The sequence below is a fragment of the Panicum virgatum genome, chromosome 8K (genome assembly GCF_016808335.1).
Source record: "Panicum virgatum strain AP13 chromosome 8K, P.virgatum_v5, whole genome shotgun sequence".
Lineage (NCBI taxonomy): Eukaryota > Viridiplantae > Streptophyta > Magnoliopsida > Poales > Poaceae > Panicum > Panicum virgatum.
The window spans coordinates 1,886,333-1,907,322 of NC_053143.1; the positions used below are offsets into that span (position 1 = coordinate 1,886,333).

The 20,990-nt window shown below is 42.5% G+C and overlaps 2 protein-coding genes across 2 annotated transcripts; one reads left to right on the top strand and one right to left on the bottom strand.

The window, feature by feature from the left end:
• Positions 1 to 13,517: 13,517 nt before the first annotated feature.
• On the top strand, positions 13,518 to 19,617 carry LOC120646053 (alpha-L-arabinofuranosidase 1-like). Its single transcript, XM_039922760.1, has 18 exons — positions 13,518 to 13,706; positions 14,206 to 14,419; positions 14,552 to 14,606; positions 14,842 to 15,038; positions 15,315 to 15,436; positions 15,518 to 15,665; positions 16,192 to 16,261; positions 16,383 to 16,528; positions 16,612 to 16,657; positions 16,735 to 16,787; positions 17,299 to 17,443; positions 17,674 to 17,792; positions 17,912 to 17,983; positions 18,324 to 18,427; positions 18,620 to 18,676; positions 18,773 to 18,965; positions 19,045 to 19,188; positions 19,304 to 19,617. The coding sequence occupies exons 2-18, from the start codon at positions 14,243 to 14,245 to the stop codon at positions 19,424 to 19,426; spliced, it is 1,971 nt and encodes a 656-aa protein (XP_039778694.1). The 5' UTR covers positions 13,518 to 13,706; positions 14,206 to 14,242; the 3' UTR covers positions 19,427 to 19,617.
• LOC120646054 lies at positions 19,611 to 20,575 on the bottom strand. The gene has a single exon (XM_039922762.1). It carries the CDS (start codon positions 20,455 to 20,457, stop codon positions 19,834 to 19,836), a length of 624 nt encoding a protein of 207 aa, XP_039778696.1. The 5' UTR covers positions 20,458 to 20,575; the 3' UTR covers positions 19,611 to 19,833.
• Between the last annotated feature and the right edge of the window lie 415 nt (positions 20,576 to 20,990).

A 20,990-nucleotide genomic window follows, 5' to 3' on the forward strand; every position in this document is an offset into this window, starting at 1 on the left:
ACGGGTCCGGACCATTGTCGGGAGGACATGACTTCGGACCGCTGGGGTCCGGCTTTTTGGTTGTAGTCAAGGATGACTACTAAGGCTCTTGCCTAGACACAGCAAGAGGGGGTACCCCAGTCCTGGGGTACCGACACCGGGTATATCCCCGGAGACTCCGGCCCAGAGGGTCCGGAGTATCCGGGTGTATATCCGGAGTATCCGGACAAGAGCGCCTGAAACCCTAAGTTTCAAGAATCTAAGAATTTGACCATGGGATTTGAAAGAAACTTGAGCCAAAGGTTCCTACACATGCTAGGAAGAGATGCCCTAAAGAGTTTTCAAAGAAACCTACGACATTGGGAGATCGGGCGATCCGAAGTTCAAAAGTACCTTTGAGACCGTTGAGAGCGCGGGAACTTCAAATCCGAGACTTCCCCGGAGTTTCCGGAGGGGAGGAGAGTCTTCCTTCAAAGATTTATGAGTTCTTGATGCTTGAGTGGAATCGCTCCTAGGGCGTGAGTGGGAGAGTAGAGAGGAGAGGGGGCGGCGGCTGTGGTAAAAGGAGTGAAGGTAACCGTTTACCCCGACCCCCCTGCGGTATATATAGTAAAAACCAGATATCCGGAGTATCCGGCCCTAGGGCCGGAGTATCCGGATAGTTCGGAGTTTCCGGGCCCTGGGCCGGAGACTTCGGCTCCCCCTGAGACTGAGCAGAAAGAAGTTCAAAAGAACTTGATCTAGATGGATTTGGCTAAGATAGATTTGTAGATCTAATGGTGTGAGAGAAATTACTCAACTTGAGATCAGCCAACAATCAATCAATGGAAACAATGATCTCAAGTGAGTAAAGTGAAGAACCAAGCCTTTTATAAACACAAAAACACCCAATTTTTGAAAGTTTTCAAGATCTTTTCCTTTTGATAATCACTTAATCTATGATCACTCAAGTGTATGCAGTAATTCAAGCTAGGTTACGAGAATCCAAGATGTTTAATTCACTTCTCAAAGCACAAAACCTTGACTCATCTAGAGGCTTAGTAAAGATATCGGCAAGTTGCCCGTCGGTGCTTACATGTTGTAAAGCAATATCTCCCTTAGCCTCATGATCCCTTAAGAAGTGATGACGAATGTCTATGTGCTTTGTTCGGGAGTGTTGTACCGGGTTGTTTGCTAATTTGATTGCACTCTTATTGTCACAAAATAGAGGAATTGTATCAAAATGACAACCAAAGTCACTCAATGTTTGTCTCATCCACAAAAGTTGTGCACAACACGCACCGGCGGCGACATATTCGGCCTCCGCCGTGGACAAGGCAACCGAATTTTGCTTCTTAGAGCTCCAAGCTACCAAGGACCGGCCAAGGAATTGACAAGTCCCCGTAGTGCTCTTTCGATCCACTTTGCAACCGGCATAATCCGAATCGGAATAGCCAAGTAAATCGAAAGATGAGCCCTTGGGATACCATAAACCAAGGTTAGGAGTGAAGACCAAATATCTTAGGATTCTCTTAACCGCCATCAAATGACATTCTTTCGGATTAGCTTGAAATCTTGCACACATGCACACACTAAGCATAATATCGGGCCTAGATGCACAAAGGTAAAGAAGTGATCCAATCATGGAGCGATATACCTTTTGATCCACGGCCTTGCCATCTTCATTGAGATCAAGATGCCCATTGGTTGGCATGGGAGTTTTGATGGGCTTGGCATTTTCCATGTCAAACTTCTTGAGCATATCCTTGATGTACTTGGTTTGACTAATGAAAGTGCCATCCTTGAGTTGCTTGATTTGAAATCTGAGGAAGAAGGTCAACTCACCCATCATGGACATCTCAAATCTCTTTGTCATAATCCTACTAAAATCATCGCACCAAGTTTTGTTAGTAGAGCCAAATATAATGTCATCGACATATATTTGGCACACAAAGATATCTTTAACAACTTTGCGAGTGAAAAGAGTAGGATCGGCTTTGCCTATTTCAAAGCCTTTTCTTAAGAGAAAGTCCTTAAGGCATTCATACCATGCTCTAGGGGCTTGCTTAAGCCCATAGAGCGCCTTATGGAGCAAGTAGACGTGATTTGGGAATTTTGGATCTTCAAAGCCCGGTGGTTGCTCAACATATACCAATTCGGAGATTGGTCCATTAAGGAAAGCACTCTTCACGTCCATTTGATATAGCTTGAAATCATGGTGAGTAGCATAGGCAAGCAAAATACGAATTGACTCAAGCCTAGCTACGGGTGCATACGTCTCACCAAAATCTAAACCTTCGATTTGTGTGTAGCCTTGAGCAACCAACCTTGTTTTGTTTCTTGTTACCACACCATGTTCATCTTGTTTGTTTCGAAAGACCCATTTGGTTCCAATGATATTTTGCTTGGGTCTTTCTACTAAGGACCAGACTTCATTCCGAGTGAAGTTGTTCAATTCCTCTTGCATAGCCATCACCCAATCCGGATCATCCAATGCTTCTTCCACCTTAAGAGGTTCCAAAGAAGAGACAAACGAGTAATGTTCACAAAAAGTAGCCAAACGAGATCGAGTGGTTACCCCTTTACTTATACTTCCAAGAATATTATCCACGGGATGATCCTTTTGAATTATGTGATGAACTCTTGGATGTGGAATGGAGGATTGATATTGGATTGGTTCAGCTTCTCTATCATCTTGAGACTGATCTTGATGTTGAGTTGTTTCCTCGGCTTGAATAGCCCGGATACTCCGGTCTGGAGTCCGGATACTCCGGTCAAGATGTCCGGAGTCTCCGGCTTCATATCCGGAGTTTCCGGATTTTGCAGCGGATGTAGAGGTAGATGACCCTTCAAACATCAACTCATCATCATCATTGTCCACTTGTTCTTGAGGCTTTATTTCACCAATCGCCAATTTCTTGATAGCTTGACTTGATGATTCTTCCATTCCTACAACATTATCAACTTGCTCCCCTTGAGAGCCATTAGATTCATCAAATGTCACGTCACATGCTATTTCAACACAACCGGAGGTTTTGTTGAAAACACGATAACCATGAGCATTTGAGGCATAACCAAGAAGAAAACCTTCATCAACTTTAGGTGCAAACTTAGAGTTCTTGGGCTTCTTGTTAAGAATGAAGCACTTACTTCCAAAAACTCTAAAGTAAGACACATTAGGCTTTTTACCAAGTAGGAGCTCGTATGCCATCTTGTTTAAGATCTTGTGAAGATATAGGCGGTTGATTGCATGACATGCCGTGTTGATTGCTTCCGCCTAAAATTGATCCGAGATCTTGTACTCATCAAGCATTGTTCTTGCGGCCTCAATGAGAGTTCTATTTTTTCTCTCAACAATTCCATTTTGTTGAGGAGTGTATGGAACCGAGAACTCATGACCAATGCCCTCTTCATCTAGAAACTCTTCTACATTAGTGTTCTTGAACTCGGTGCCATTGTCACTTCTCACTTTCTTGATCTTAGTCTCAAATTCATATTGAGCTCTTTTTGCAAACTTCTTGAAGGTCTCTTGCACTACACTTTTGTCATGCAAAAAGAATACCCAAGTGAAACGAGAATAATCATCAACAATGACAAGACCATATTTGTTACCTCCAATGCTAATATACGCCACCGGGCCAAAGAGATCCATATGTAGAAGTTCAAATGGTTTGACGGTGGTGACGGTACTTTTTGATGGATGTGGAACACCAACTTGCTTCCCGGCTTGGCATGCACTACATACACGATCTTTCTCAAAAGAAACGTTTGTTAGTCCTAGGATGTGATCCCCTTTTAGAAGTTTGTTGAGATTTCTCATCCCAACATGAGCTAGTCAGCGATGCCATAACCAACCCAAGCTAGACTTTGCTATCAAGCAAGCATCAAGTTGAGCCCTCTCTTGAGAAAAAATCCACAAGATAGAGCTTTCCCTTGAGCACCCCCTTGAAAGCAACGGAGTCATCGCTTCTTCTAATGACGGTCACACCCTCGTTAGTGAACAAACAATTGAAGCCCGAATCACAAAGTTGTGAGATGGACAACAAATTATAACCAAGTGACTCAACTAAAAGAACTTTTGAGAGAGTAAACTTTGAGTTTAGATTAATGTTACCGGTACCAAGCACTCTTCCCTTTTGTTTTCCCGCAAAAGTAATGAAATGATCTCCACTTGATGCGGTTATTGTTTCAAACATACTTCTTTCTCCGGTCATATGATTTGTGCATCCACTATCAATCACCCAAGTTGATCCACCGGAGGAGTATCCCTACAAAATAAAATTACTCTTTTCTTTTAGGTACCCAACAATACTTGGGTCCTTTAATGTTAGTCACAAGAACTTTGGGCACCCATACATGCTTTTTCACTTTTGTGTTCCACGTACGGTGTCCTACAAACTTGGCAACCACTTTACCACGGTGGTTCCTTGTCAATACATAATCGGCATAAAAGAATACATGAGATGATTCTTGTGCCTTGATCTTAGTTGGGTTAGAGGCCTTGAACTTATCTTCTTTGAATGAGGATGCAACAATCTTAGCACCTTCATCACATGTTGTGCCTCTCTTGATGAAGTTGACATGACCACTTTCTTGAATTACATCATTTGTCCTATGAATGGGAGTGGTCATGTTCACTAGACCTCCTTGTGCACCCAAGGCGGTCTTGTTCTTGTTCTTGGTAAATGGAATGGCATGTGGGGTTCCTTGCCCATTCCTACCAAGTCCCTTACCCACTTCAAACCCAAACTTGCTCATGTATCTTGACCCAAATCCCTTGGTGTGTTTCTCAAATTCACCTACCCTTGTAAAGGGAATTTTCTTTGGGACTTGAGTATGTGATGGAGCCTCTTCTTGCAACAAGTGAGTGAGTCTAGAGATTTCTTTCTTCATTGCATTCATCTCAACATGGTTAGTAGCACAAGTTTGAATATCAATATTAAAGCACCGTGCACATCCATTACTTGTAGAAGGACTAGATGAATTAGATGTCTCTTTCGTCTTACAAGTACTTTCCCAAAGAGTATTAAATTGAACCTCAAGTGCCGTGTGATTAGCTTGTAAGCTTGTTATGCTCTCTTGAAGTTCCTCATTATCCTTCCTTAGAAAAGTGTTAGTGTCATTGACAAAAGAAATTTTTCTAGTCAAATCATCCACTTTTTCTTTTTCACTAGAGAGTGACTCTTTCAATTCAAGAAGAGTGCCATCCTTGACTTTGATTGAGTTCACAAGCATCTTGTTTTCCTCCCTTTCATAGGCGAGGTCCTTTTCAAGAGCCTTGAATTTTTCTCTCTCAAGTCTAATTAATTCTTCTTGTGTTTCAAGAGTCTCATCCGCTTCATCTAGTTTCATAACTAATTTCATCATTTTAGTTGCGGCCCCTTTACCATATTTCTTGACTAGTTTAGCAACTTCTACTTCATTATCCAATTCATCATCCGATGTGTTTGGAGATGTTACCTTTGAGTTTTTAGCCATGAGGCACATGATAGGAGCTTCATCTTCATCGTCGATGAGATCTTCAAACAAGCTTGTAGGATGTGGAGATGATGCCTTGAAAGCCATGGTTGCAACATCTTCTTTTTCGGACTCACTTTCTTGTTGTGAATCTCATTTTTGACCAAGATGAGCTTCTCCGGCTTGCTTCTTGTATCTTGATCTATCTCTCTTGGATGTGTTTTCTTTGGTGTCTTTGTTTTTCTTCTTCTCTTCCGGGCAATCGGCAATGAAATGCCCAACTTTGTTACACCCAAAACATGGCCCATTAGACCTTCTTCTTGACTCATACTTCTTGTTCTTTCCAAAGTTTCTAAAGTTGCCTCTCTTCAATACTCTTGTGAAGTTCTTGATAAAGAAAGCCATTTGCTCATCATTAAGCTCTTCATCATCATCACTACTAGTGCCTTCATTTTTTGAGGATTGGTTTGCCTTTTCTTTGCCTTTTGACTTAGCTTGAAGTGCCAACCCACTATTCTTGGGCGCTTGTTCTTGAAGCTCGGCTAGATCTTGGTTAATCTTGACTCTCTTCAATTGATCATGGTGAGCCTCAATTCTTCCAAGGACATTCTCGGCGGTGAAGTGTTTGAATCCTCTTTCGGCTCTAATCAAGCTAGGTAGAGTAACGTCCCTAGCCATATACACGGTCAAGAGCTTGTCCACAATCTCACGGTCACCCCACTTGTCACCACCAAGAGATTTGATTTGATTTGTAATTTTCTTCATGCGATTGTACATCTCTTTCACACCTTCATCCTTCTTCATGGAGAACAAGCCCAATTCATCTTCTAAAGTTTTGATTCTTGATTCTCGTACTTTTCTTGATCCTTGATGGTTCACTAGAAGAGTGTCCCAAGCATCTTTGGCGGTTGGAGCATCCTCTATCTTGTCAAACTCTTCGGGACTCACGGATGTGTGTAGGATGTTCAATGCTTGGAAATTCCTTTGTAGCACATATGCTTGAACCGGGGTTGGAGTTTCATCTTCATCCGGAATTTCACACCCAACTTCCACAACTTTCCAAAGATCCTTGTGGATTGCATTCATATATCCGAACATCTTAGTCTTCCATTGATTATATCCGGTACCATCAAAGAAAGGTGGCTTGCCCATATGAATTGATGCATTATGCTCACTAGGTAGAGAAAAAGTGTAATCATGAGCAACTCTTCTATAATCACCTTTCCCTTTTGACTTTGATGAGCTGCCCTTGTTTGAAGAGCGTGAGGCTCTTCTCTTGGAATCGGTGTCGGAGTCATCACTAGAGTCAATGATAACTCGGGAGCTAGTCTTTTTCTTCCTTTGCTCCTTCTTCTTTTTCTTCCATGCCTTCCACTCCTCATAAGACATCTCATCATCGGATATCTCTTCTTCACTTTCTACTCCACCGTTCTTATTATTTCCCTTCTTGTTGTTGTTGGATGGCTCTACATTCATGTCTTTGTCTCTTTTATCACTAGGATCACCTTTTTCACCTTCATTAACCAGAATCTCTTGATTCTTTTCATCATCTGACATCTTGACCTCTCCGGACGGTTAAGCCCTTTGAATGGAGAGTCAAGCTTTGATACCAATTGAAAGGATCTTAAGATGCCTAGAGGGGGGTGAATAGGCAATCTGCAATTTAAAAACACTTAACAAAAGAGTCAGACACAGACTAGCCCGGATACTCCGGGTTTGGTGGTCCGGAGTATCCGGAGCTATATCCGGAGTCTCCGGGTTTGAACAACCTGAAACGAAACAGCAAGTATCTCTGCAAGAAAAGTAGATCGAGCTAGATAAAGAGTACCAGGGGTTCCTTAAGGTTGATATCCAACAAACGAAGTTCACTAGAAACTCGTGAGTGAGTAGATCGAGCTCAAACCCTAGAAAAGAAGTCTCACAAGCAAATGATAAAGAAATCAAGTAAACTAAGACAAAGGAGACAAGGATTTGTTTCCCGAAGTTCACACCCGAAGGTGCTACGTCTCCGTTGAGGAAGAATTCGAGAGACGGTGCTCAAAAACCCCTATGCTCCTCTCCCAAGGGCGAGATCACCTCTCAAGCCCAAGGTTACTTACTATGGATTCCTCGGCAAGGAATGGAGATTACAAACTTCTTGTGCAGCTCACAATCTTGGTTGAGCAATCACAAACACGCCTAGCCGTCTAGGAGCACAAGGCTCCAAGAGTAACAAACTTGAATCCGCGAGCTTGACCAAAACCAAGTGCTCAAGAGATGGGAATGAGGCTCACTAGCACTAATCCTTGCTCTTGCTTGCTTCTCACTCAAATCCCTCAAGGAAATCACTCAAGAATGGAGAAGGGAGAGTGAGAGAGCTCTTTTTGCCTTAGGTTTGAGTTCTATTCGTCAAAAGTGGCAAGAGAGACAGCTGAAGGGTATGGAGGGGGGTATTTATAGTCTTCAGCCCAAAAATAGCCGTTGGGCGAAAGGGTACCCGGAGACTCCGGGTATATGCCCGGAGACTCCGGGCAACCCTGATTTTTCAGCCCGGAAACAGCACCCGGACACTCCGGGCAATGGGGTCCGGAGTATCCGGCCCTATACCCGGAGTATCCGGGTAAGGCAGGGATAAACTTTCAGTTTATGGTTCCTTTGAGGTGTTTTGTGGCACACAAGTGTTTGTATAAGTTCTCTTGAGCACAAGATCTAAATCGAAACCCTTGAACCAAGTCCCTCTTGATAGTACGACGTTCCTATACTCAAATTTCAAATTCAAAATCTAATTTCTTGAGTAAACTTGAGCTCCGCTTTTTCATTTCCTTTTTGAGGGTCGTATATCGTCACTTGATTCACCTATACATGTTCACCACCTGCACACATGCTCAATTACACGATTAAATGCACATGTGTTTTGTCATTAACCACCAAAACCCACTTAGGGGCCTAGATCACTTTCAGCGACGCGTTGCTCCAGCTCTGGCGTGAGGTAGCAGGAGAGGGAGGGAGAGGCTGCTGCAGTTGGGGAGCTGGCGCGCGGGGCGGACCAGATCTCGTCGTCCTCAACCTGGGGCCGCAACGCAATTCCAGATCCGGCTGGTGCGCATGTTGGCAGCCTCCCCGAGGTCCCAGAGGTGGCGGCCGCAGACCTCGGCGTCACGCCAGCCCTTGGCGGCGAGGCAGATGCGCGGGTAATCGCCGTGCGTGCATGCTCCGCACCTCCTCCCCCTGCCGATGTCTCGTCGCCTCGTCGGAACAATACGGATTGGGTCGTGTCGTCCGTCGGGATAGGGAGCACGCAAGTCCTCTTCCCTTCGCCTACGCTTACTACCAGCACCAATATAAGAGCCCCGTCCTCCCTTGTCTATCTGCTCCTCACTCCCATTCTCGTTCCAAACCCTAGGTCTGTTGTTTCTCTCTGGGCTGGTCCTTCAAATTGTTCTCCGTTCCAAACCTTACCCTGCAGATCAGTGAGCTCTTACCCTTTGCTTCCATTTTTGAGCTCTGTGTCTGCTTTTCTTTTGCCTGATCTCCAAAATTTTTCTGTGCTGGTGGAGCTGCTGCATCCGGCGATGGTGTCCATGAGACATGATGTGAGATCAGGAAAGGGCGTAGATACAGACAGGTACCTGTATTTTCTATCCTCCTTTCTTTCCTGATGAAATTCCTATGATTTTCTGATTAGAGGCATCCTATATTTGACCTTGTCAACTACATCATTTTGACTCCCGATTTTATTTTTCCTTATGCCTGCAGTGAGGAGTGTGAATCAGAGCAACAAGATTAAAGCTTTACCAGGTGGGTTCCTGCCTTCTTACTTTGATCTTTCCCTGAATCAAGCCCTTTCCTTTACCTTTCTCTAAGGGAGTTGCTCTGCTTATTCAGGTGGTGTGAGCTTCTCTACCTGTATGTATAGGTGTATCCTTTAATTTTCCTCTACTTATTCAGGTAGATGTGTCATAGTAGAGGGGGTATCTTTTCCTTTTTTTTTTGGAATAGGGATTGTTCTGGTGCATAAATGTGCTTGTTTGATAATTCCATGTTGTTTGGCTTGGAGTGTTTGCTAGCTGCTTACCACTTGCACTACTGTGTTTTTACAAATCCTACTGCAACAATCATTGGTGTTCTTGTTTTGGTCTATGATTGATATTGATTGTGATTTCTAGGCATTGTATGTCTGGTTCTCCGAGTGGGAGGTTTGCATAGTGTCATGAAAGGAGAGGAAAAAGGCATTTTATGATGGCACATGGTCTGAACTAATACCTAGCATATTTTTATCATTGTAAATGACTACCCAGCCAATAGCTAATGAACTTTGTTGCTGGAGCTTTTGTGTTGCTAGCCAGCCAAACCCTTCTGAACAGCCCACAGGTTCTTACAATCAAGCCTGAGCAAAGTTTATATATCTTTCTTTGAAATTCTTATATAATCTGCAGATCACTCCAAAGAAAGGTGCTAAGCTGTCTTTATCTCCTACCAGAGGAGGTTATAGAGCAGCTCGATGCTCTAGCCACACATACTCAAGGCACGCCTGTCACCAGGGACACCACATGACAAAGATGACACCATTTTTAGCAAAGGTAAAGGTTAATCTACACTCACGGCAGTTCTAACTAAAGTTAAATGCTCAGTTTTACCATGAAATAGCTACATACTTTTTCATTAAACATGGTGTAATGGTCTGCTTTTTCACTGGTTTCCTGAATGCCTGAATCATGGTGTAATGATTCTTACAAATACCAAGCAAAGTGAATTATGTAATGATTAATATTTTCGTATTCAACTTTCCCTCTTTTCCATAGCTCTAGCTTTCAGAGCCACATGTAGAGAGCTAACATCTTAGGAGCCATATGTGTTAGTGCATATTTTTTAACTGCTCGTCAAAATCCCTACTATAATCAGATTGATGTGCACCATGGTCTATTCTTTCAGTTTCAGAAGCTCCTATAGATCTCAATCTTTTTTACCTAATGTGTGGTTTAGTCCCCGGTCTTAAGAACTTTCCATTCACTTTGTGATTTTTCTGCATATACAAGGGAACATGTTTTTAATGAAACAGGCCAATGTCGCCAGATCCGGAGTAAAGTGGGCGGCTCACGTAAGAGCAGCGGCGCAGCATGTGGAACTAGCAGGCTCTGCGAACGACGACGAGTTCGAGTGAAACTGCAGTGACTCTCCTTCAGATCCTGTAAGAACCCAACAGCCATCCTTAAATCGACATTATGTTTCATTCCTTGCCACCTGCTTTAATCAATAACTAAAACCATTGTCTATTCATGCTAGGGATATGGATGAATGGATACATACTAAATGAGCTTTGGTTGCAAAGAGCATGGGAGATGGTTGCCAGCTAGCCATGAAATTGTTGATCGATGTGAGTGGGAATCCTTCTCAGATTGGCAAGGGTTGCAAGCACTTAGAATTGATTCGATTTGTTGGTAAGAAGCCTAACATCTGGATGGATTTTTTCCCCTTGAGAACCTTTGGAATTATTAGTTGTATAATGATACATTAGAGCTAGATTAACCCAACTGATTTATATGTCTGCAGATATTAAAACTTGCATTAAGAGACAAGATGATGACATACAGTTGTGATAGATTGCTTACCTTTCAAGCGTTTATGCCCTTGCTCTCTACTGACAGTATTTACTCATGTTTCATGGTATTTATTCTTTTTTTGGCAAGCATGCGTTTTAAATCATTTGTAGTGTTTTGCAAGCAATGAAATATTCTATGAGCATTTGTAACATAAAGTTATATTAAACTTAGCAAAACTAGAATGCAGTGGAAATTGTCAGTCTACAAAAGTTCTGCAATGTGTTTCATGTGAAGCCTCAAATATCGCTTTGATTTCAGGGCTAATCGCTTGCAAGTCCTACAATCGAAGATGTGTGGTGTCATCCCATCTTTGTTTTTCTACTAAGTTTACCTGAGTCAATATGTTGGTGCCTTGATTTGCTAATTTCGGCCATGGTTAGATATATAACCCTCACTGTTTCACATGATTGATTTTTATCAGGGTATGTATATTCTTCAGTTGCAAATAATGAAAGAAAACAACAATAGCGTTACTGGGCTCAATTGTCATTTCTGTTCTGGAGAATGTTTGAGCTACAGTTTGCCAAAAAAATTGAACACCACTTGCATGAAAATTTAACTGTATGCAGAATTGCAGATTCAAATATGTTCATCTCACTGAACTCAATTGCCTCCTCTGTTCTTTTTCTTTGGGATATATGTGTGGTGTTCAGTGCACTGAAGATCCAAAAAAGTGGATTACCAATGTATCTCTAGAGATCTCATTTGTTTTCACTTCACTTTTCAGTGAACATTTAGGAAAGCAACATAGAGAGGTGTTCTGCTGGTTGCTGTTAAGAAGCTTCATGATGAAGAACCGTCGTTAATGGCTGATGTGCCAGACTTACAATGACCAAAGGACGTGGCAAATTATTTCAATCATTTGATGGGTATTGCCGGCAGTATCCCTGCTTTAGCTTGGGTTGCATTGTTAGGAAAAGATTGTGATTAAAAGTTGATATTTTTTGCACTGGTTGACTATGTAATTTAACAAGTAATGGAATGCATATGCCCGTTTTATTTAGAAAAATTATGAATGCTATTTAAAATATGGTGTGGCTAATCTTTGCTTTATATTCGGACCATAACACATGTCGAAATATCTAAAAGAACATTTTCAAAAAAAGACACAAGGAGATTGTTTATATTTTGAGAAAATAAAAAAATTGTTTCTACTCTGAAAAAATGATAACTGCATTAGAACATCTCACATTCCAGTGTCACAACTTTAGGTTATCTATGTATAAGTTCAATCTGAAAAAAAATAAATCAAATATGAAATATTTCAACAAATTTTTACCAAATGTTCTAGTTTATACTTACAGACAACGTGATGGACAGGATGATGTCGATGGATCACGATGCAGCAGCTACTTGCATTTAGAGCTAAGCAAAGCCATCGCGTCACGCATAATGTCGTCTAACACTACACACGTGTATGTGTATCCTCTCCACCGTACCTAGGCCTAGCTAGCTAATTAAGGCATGCGCCTGCATTATCCTTCCATGCGTGCTCCCGAATCCATGCCATGTCATTGCCATGGCGCACTACATTTAGCGCCTGTTTAGTTTTCAAAAAATTTCGTATAGTATTTGTAACATCAAATCTTTTAACACATGCATGAAATATTAAATAAAATTAAAAAAAACTAATTACGCAGTCTACCTGATTAATACAAGATGAATTTTTAAGTATAATTAATTCATAATTGAACAAGTAACAACAAAATGTGCTACAATACTAAAATCCAAATTTTTTAACCAACTAAACACACTCTTACATTCTTAGCTTGCATTGCTAGGTCATGTCGACGTGTCCAATCCACATGCTGTAGGTATGTACTTGCTGCCACCTAGCTAGCTGCTAGGGATTGCCTGCGACTGACGCGATTGATGTATTTCGTTTTTTTTTTCTGAGTAAGTTGCTTGTATGGTATTAAAAATTTAACTCATCCTTAAAAATTAAACCATCCCTTCGATGCCACCGATTCTTCTATTTTCATCACCTATATTCTTCTACTACTGTGCTATACTATTGTTAATTGCTCTCTCTCACGTCTCACCCCGAATCTGGGAAACATGCGTGCATCTCCCTCAGCTCCTCCTGAGACTAGCTAGTGTCTTTTCTTGCACCGGATACGACCGGATCCCCAATGCAAGACGACCGAGCAAGACAATCATATAGTATTATCCTGGTCTTTGTTGAGTGCTTGCTTCGCCAAGTTAGTTAGATGACGTCACCGCACCCACAAAGATCTTATCTCTCACCACACCACTCTGCAATAGATCGATGTGATGCTTCTGCTTCACTCTTTCATCTCCTTCCTGATCGATCAGTGGCCAGTGATTGAGCTTCAGCCGCCCTCTCTCTCTCTGGATGCAAGCAAAGCAAAAGCATAAGGGGGCCACAAAGATAAGTGGCCGCAGCCAAATCCAATGCTATGGATTGGGGCCCGCCTGTCCGTGGGTCCGGATCCCTGCTCCGGCAAGCAACTCAACTCATCTGCCCGCGCCGCGACCCGAGCTTCCTCGGTCAGTCCTCTCCCCCGTCGCCGCGGCGCGACCCACACCGCTTGCGTGGCTCCCGTAGCCCCTATGCGCACACTTCCCTTCAAAGCCACTGATTCATCCCAGTTCCTCTACTTAAGCGCACGCCTCCAGGGATTCCTTCCTGTGTCCTGCACTCGCTCGCCTCTTCCGTCGGGAGGGGAGGTCTTGGATGCTGCCCGCATGGTGAGCAGCTAACCTCCCGAAGTTTTCTGATCCTACTTCTTCAGTTCTCGACTTCTTGCATGTTCGAGTTAGGGTCTCTCCTCTTGCATTTGTTGCGCACACAAGCTGTTCGGCGGAATGAACAAGCGAGGACAATTTGGTGGTTAATCTTTGGTGCTCTTTTCTGATGATTAAATGATTGTAGTAACATTTTAAATTGACGCAACCACTCTTCTTTTCCTATTGTATATAAGTGCCTGTACAGCTCGTGTCTGACGAAACAATGAAGACCATTTTAAATTGCAGCTGCACTGAATTGTGTAAGGTGGATACAAATCGTTAAGCTCAAGGATAATGTTTGGACATCTATCCAGTTGTTACATTTGTAATATATGCCCGCCTTATGTTTCTGAAATTTTCTAATCCGAAGGTGTCAATTTGTGGTAGCTTGTGCCTACCAGTTTCCACCTACTCTACTGACCTCTGATAATATTATCTTCTTCTCCTATTTGTTCAATAGACACACGGGTTCAATTAGAGTTTACAAGTGGAAGCGTATGGGTACCAAGGAAGCATCCCCTCCTACTGTCCTCTGCCTCTTCTTTCTGTTCTGCTTAGGCGGCAAATGCCTAGCGTCAGAATTCCAAGCTACCCAGACAGCAACCCTCACGGTTGATGCCTCACCGCAGCTTGCTCGGAAGATTCCTGACACACTATTTGGGATCTTTTTTGAGGTGAGACAGTAATTTCTTGGCGCATGCAAGTTTTATTGGTCTTCTCATGTTTTGCCTCACATAATCAGAATAACCCAGATATACTTCATGTCGCATCATGTTCATGCAATAACCAGCTTAGTTGTACTGTAGGAGATCAACCATGCAGGAGCTGGTGGAATATGGGCTGAACTCGTTAGTAACAGAGGTACTTTAGTTATTCTTGACTTTTACTGTGTGTTTGTTTGGTGTGAACAGTCTGAAAAGCAGACTCCATGCACTTGTTTTGAGCATAGGATTGAAAAGACTCTGAAAACAACACATACAAATTTTATTTCGAGCATAAGCTTAAATAGAACATAATAGGCCTTTCCTCTTCAGAACCTTCTACCAGATGTTGAAGCTGGATTTATGCATAAATATCGTCTGGATTTATGCTACAGGTTTTGAAGCTGGAGGCCCCCATACTCCATCGAACATTGGCCCATGGTCCATCATTGGAGATGACTCTTCCATATTTGTGGCGACTGATCGTACATCATGTTTCAATCGAAACATTGTTGCTCTAAGGATGGAGGTCCTCTGTGATAACTGTCCAGCTGGGGGTGTTGGCATTTACAACCCAGGATTCTGGGGCATGGTATGACTTTTTGTTGACTGCATGTTTTCTTTCTCATATTGGCATGTCAAATGGATAATTTGCCATAACTACTTAATTAATATCAGTAATTTGTATAATATGTTGGAGTCTAATGTAGGAGGGCTTGGTGATTTTGTCATACATAGAGACATCATTGAGTTCCATGCATTTCCTTCAGAATATATTTATGAAACCTTTATATATATATATTCCGTTTTACTACCTTGGTTTACTTTTTTTTTCTTTTCAATAATGCTACCTTTTTTTAACATCCAGAACATAGAAGATGGAAAGACATACAACCTAGTTATGTATGCTAAGTCGCCAGAAACAACAGACTTGACAGTTTCGCTAACGAGTGCTGATGGGTCACAAAGTCTGGCTTCAGCTACGGTCACGTTAGTAATTTTTCTCACATTTTTGGGACAAGAGAAAATATTTGTGTCTTCATAATGTCTGAAAGGATGGCATTGTTGTAGAGTCTCTGGCACATTAAATTGGACAAAACTGGAGCAGAAATTGGTTGCCAAAGGAACCAATAGAACCTCAAGGCTTCAAATAACGACTAACAAGAAAGGAGTTGTCTGGTTTGATCAAGTATCACTCATGCCTGAAGACACATACAAGGTATATCACATTTATTGTTCTCGATCTTGGCAGTGAAAGACACAAATAAAGCTGAGAAAATACCTCTATAAAATACTGGTGATAATATATACACACACACACACACGTTAGTAGAAAACTTTTGAGCATGAAGCATTGATCAATTAATTATGCCTGGCAACAAAATCATACCCCTTAAAATAAATACTAGGTCAGTAGGTTGAGAATCTCCTTTTCCATAATCCAATAATTATGCCACATTTCCATTAAATCCTGGGCACCTAAGTTATGTGAAGGTATGCTTTGTGACACCCACTTGGCTGCAACATTTTTATTACGATCTGCACTCTGTTGTTCTACAAATCTGGCTACTGCCTACTTTTAACCCTTTACCTGCAGAGTAATAGTGTAGCACCCTGTTCACTGCTTCGATTTGCTTGATGAATGTAATAATCAAATAAATGTTTCTGATGGATACCCTGTTTTTTTGAATTTTATTTGTTGGTTCATCTATTTAGTGTACTCAGTAATTATCATGCACACACAGGGACACGGTTTTCGCACAGAACTTATATCCATGCTTTTGGATTTGAAACCACGATTCTTGAGATTTCCTGGTATGCTCCCTTTCTTTTTTAAATTGAAAATCAGGTTCTTGATAGTAAGACATATATGATATGTTCGTATATGGTGAACATATTTTGGGACAATTGACTAGATTGCATGCAACTATTGTAGGAGGCTGCTTTGTAGAAGGTGATTGGTTAAGGAATGCCTTCAGGTGGAGAGAATCTATTGGTCCATGGGAGGAGAGACCTGGACACTTCGGGGATGTTTGGCACTACTGGACTGATGATGGCCTTGGATATTATGAATTTCTTCAGGTACCAGTTTTCATTGCTTCATATTAACCTTTCCTTTCCTATCGTTGCTCCCTAACAATTCAACATCGAAATCTACATCGAAGCTTGCGGAGGACCTGGGTGCTGCCCCAATCTGGGTGTTCAACAACGGTATGTTTTCAGATTTGTTAGATCTTAGATCATTGTTGGGCTTCTTAACTGATGTAAAATTCCCTCTTATAACTCAGGAGTCAGCCACAATGATGAAGTTGATACTGTTGCTATTGCTCCTTTTGTAAAGGTCTGTTTTGATTTCCATAGCTATCAATAAACATTTCTTGATCTAGCTATATCAGAGCCTTCAATTTTTACTGCATTGTATTTTCAGAAGTGAGATGAAAATCACTTTTATATATCAGAACATTAGATGTTATAAATAATAGCGTTTCAGTTTCATGAGCAAAAAAAAGCACATCTCAGGTTAAAAGCTTTATTGCTTAGATCATAATGAGAACAATTGCATATAACCATTTTTCTATAATGTTAAAGGTATTCTCTTCTTCATGAGTTCTGAAAAATGCATGATGGTTGGTTTCATCCTTAATCCTTTACATTTTATTCAGGTAGTTCACATGCAGAGATGATGCATGCCTTGAGTTGTACATTCACATTTACCAAGTTTTTCCATGAATAAACTTCTTCCCCTAAGTTGAATAACAGCAAACTCATTAAGATACCTTATGCTTCTATAGATTTAGTTTTACATTCATAGTTGTAGCTTCATTGTTATGGAAATGTTTATCTTTCTACAGGATGTATTGGACAGTCTAGAGTTTGCAAGGGGGAGTGCAAACTCAACATGGGGCTCTGTTAGGGCTTCAATGGGTCACCCTGAACCCTTCCCAGTGAAATATGTTGCAATTGGAAATGAAGACTGCGGGAAAAAGTTCTACCGTGGTAAATTTGTCAACTACATTTTTATTGCATCTTTTTTATAGTATATAGTTCAACGACTTGTGGATAAGGCAGCTTCTTTCTGATGTGCGTTTACTAGGAAAGAAACTTAATTAACTTGATTATAACTCCCAGTGGTAGTCGACAAGGGAAATACCTCAGCTACAAATTGTTTGTACAGATGAAACCCAATTTTTGTCCCATGGCATAATAATAATATTCTCTATGGACAGGTAACTACCTCAAGTTCTACAATGCTATAAGACAGGCCTATCCTGACATTCAAATGATCTCAAACTGTGATGGTTCGTCTAAACCACTTGATCATCCTGCTGATTTATACGACTTCCATGTAAAGTTCTTGCCGCAAAAAAGTCCAGTTGTCTCATGTTTCTGTCTTGATTTTGTGGTTCTATTCAATTATTCATGGTCAAGGTCAACTTGCCTTCTCAAAATTGCTTCTTTTTCTAGGTCTACACTGACTCGAAGACTTTGTTTAACATGAGGAGCACATTTGACAGAACATCTCGTAGTGGACCCAAGGTAAATCTCAATTTCACAAGGAAGATTCATGTGATACAGCCCTCATTCATGACCAATCATTTACATTGATTCGGAACTTCCATGGTGTTTCACTTGGGATGTTCTTAGGGCAATATAAAATAACCTTTTTTGCTATTCGGAACCCTTGAGAGAGGGAGAAGGGTACAATTTTTCAAGGTGTTATGATTCTAAAAACAAGGAATATATACGTGATGTATGATTTTATTTCCACGTTCTGGAGACTCTTAAGAACGTCATTGATTTTCTTTCTTATGTAGATCATCATATCCTGTTTTGAGTTTAGACAGTAAAAATGTTTCTGACTATGATTCCAATGCAGGCTTTTGTGAGTGAGTACGCTGTTTGGAGAAGTGACGCAGGTAGAGGAAGTCTTCTTGCTTCATTGGCAGAAGCTGCTTTCCTTACTGGGCTGGAGAAGAATAGGTGAGCTGTCCTTCGTTTAAATTTTTTGACTGAATTTCTTGACGATCAGACCTGAGTTTTCATGGATAAATATTGGTGATTGTCTTTGCTTGTTAAGTAGACATGCCAGACTTCCGCCTGCTCTAGTTCCACTTCCACTGCCAAGATAATATTTTACTGTGAGTTAGATGTCCTTTTGTTGGTTCTTTGCAGTGACATTGTTCAGATGGCAAGTTATGCTCCACTGTTCGTGAACGACAATGATCAAACGTTAGTATTCATGGTTTTATCTGCTACTTGTTTCTTGTGTCCATGTTGATCTAATCATCTAACATTGCAATTATTCTGTTTGAATAAAACAATCAGGTGGAACCCAGATGCTATTGTCTTTAACTCGTGGCAGCATTATGGAACTCCGAGTTACTGGATGCAAACCCTTTTCCGTGAGTCCAGTGGTGCCATGATTCATCCAATCAAAATCAGTTCCAACTACTCTGGTTCTCTGGCGGCATCTGCAATTACTTGGCAAGATTCAGAGAATAGTTTCCTAAGAGTAAAGGCAAGAAAAATTTATCACATCCATCTTAGCCTGTACCTGACGGATTACAAACATGTGATCTCAAGAAGCTCTTGTGCAGGTTGTAAACTTTGGATCAGATGCTGTTAGCCTTACAATCTCCACAAGCGGACTTCAAGCTAGTGTTAATGCTCTGGGATCAACAGCCACTGTTCTCACATCCGGGAATGTGATGGATGAAAATTCTTTCAGTAACCCAAACAAGGTAACTTTTTCCTCCTTGCTTTCGCTTGCTTACAGTCTCGATGCATGTTTGCGCTCTGTTTAGGCTGCCCTCTGGCGCATCTGAATGCAAAGCCTGATTGTAAACTATTGTGCAGGTTGTGCCAGTTAAGAGCGAGCTGAGCAATGCCGCAGAGCAGATGCAGGTCACGCTGGCTCCTCACTCCTTCAGTTCATTCGATCTCGCGCTGGCTCAGTCCAAACTTATTGCGGAAATGTGAAGTGGCATGACCCATAGTAGGCTGGTGACAGATACACGAGCAATACACACTACAGATGGTGTGATACGCGAATACCAGCAACCAGGGAGTTGCTGCTGTTAGCATCTTGATAAAAGCTTTGTATAGTGTAACACGATGCAGATACACAGTACTAAATAAAAATCACATCAGGTTGGTTTGGTGTTGACTCATTTTCTTTCTCCATGTTCTCTTTGCATGCATGTCAGATCACGCCATACTCGCTTTGTTTTGCTCATCATTTTACTTATTCGAAAAGAGGAGCTCCAGACTACCAGTACAGCCACATGCCCACATCCTTGTACACATTCTTCAGAAAAAGAGAGAATGAAACATGTTCGCCCTACTAGACACGACACATCATCAAGAAGCTTCTTTATCAGTTACTACTAATGAGCCCAGCTGAGCAGCGCGACGGCGAGCTTGGCAAGCTTGAACACGTCGTCGTTCTCCATCGTCACCGGCGAGGCCACCTTGCTCTTCCGGAACCCCTCCTCACACTCCGCCGCCGCGCTGGCAGCTCTCTCCAGGCACCTCGTGGCCTCGCCGCTCCTCCTGCCCCTGACGGCGGCCGCGCAGCCGGGCTGCCCTCTCGCCACGCCGCCGTACAGCGCACGGCACGCCCGGAGGCAGCGCGTCGTCGTCGTGGCCTCGTCGTCGTCCTTGCCGGCGCGCTCCCGGAGCAGGCCGTCGATCTTGTCCGCCGTGCTGGTGGCGTTGGCCGTGAGGAGGTCGGCGGCGATGACGGAGCAGGCGCCGTAGTTCGCGCCGGCGTTGGCGCTCCGGCCATCGGAGCCGAGAGCCTCCAGGCAGAACTGGACGTCGAAGAAGGTGCTGCCACCGCCGACTGTCTTGCAGACGGGGAGTATGCTTGGGACTTGAGAGGTTGTTGCCACCTGGGTCGGGTCGGGCTCGGCGTGAGCGCCGGCGAGGAAGAGAGCGGCGTAGAGCAAGATGGCACTTGCATTGCTCAAGTAGGAGGAGGCGGCGGCGGCGGCGGCTGCCATCGCCATTTTCGTGGTGGATTCTTTTTTCTTCTTGCCAAAGTATGTTGTGTCGTCGTCAGAATTCAGATGAGGATGAGCGGCGCAAGGATTTATACAGAAGGACTGGTTTGACCTTGTGCCACTCGAATTAATGATGTGCAATGTACTGGTCATCATTTATTGTGCACACGTTTTTATAGACACTACATATTTGCAAAAAAAAAAAAACACAACAGGTGGCACAAGTTGTTGATCCACTTGCTCACCGCACAACGAGGGAAACCACCACGTGTAGATGCATGTCTTTACTAGTTTGATGGCAAGATGCCTCTCTGCAGTTTGATCCAGATGCCAGTTACCAGATAACAGCATGATGCCCGACGAGTTCGATCACGACGGTGAACAAAGGGCATCAGAGGTCCCTTTCCCTAATCTCATTCTTGGGGAAGCTGGCTCTGTCTGTAACTTGCTCGACGCGGGTCTAGTTCGCTTGCTGGAAGTCGGTCTTGCTGCATCCTCGATCAGCGGCGCGCGACTCAGCGGTCTGTCAGTTAGTATGC

Coding starts and splice junctions, on each gene's coding strand:
- LOC120646053 (XM_039922760.1), top strand. CDS start 14,243: ATGGGTACCAAGGAAGCATCCCCTCCTACTGTCCTCTGCCTCTTCTTT. Junction 17,444..17,673: donor CGGGAAAAAGTTCTACCGTG/GTAAATTTGTCA, acceptor CTCTATGGACAG/GTAACTACCTCAAGTTCTAC. Junction 19,189..19,303: donor CTTTCAGTAACCCAAACAAG/GTAACTTTTTCC, acceptor ACTATTGTGCAG/GTTGTGCCAGTTAAGAGCGA.
- LOC120646054 (XM_039922762.1), bottom strand. CDS start 20,457: ATGGCGATGGCAGCCGCCGCCGCCGCCGCCTCCTCCTACTTGAGCAAT.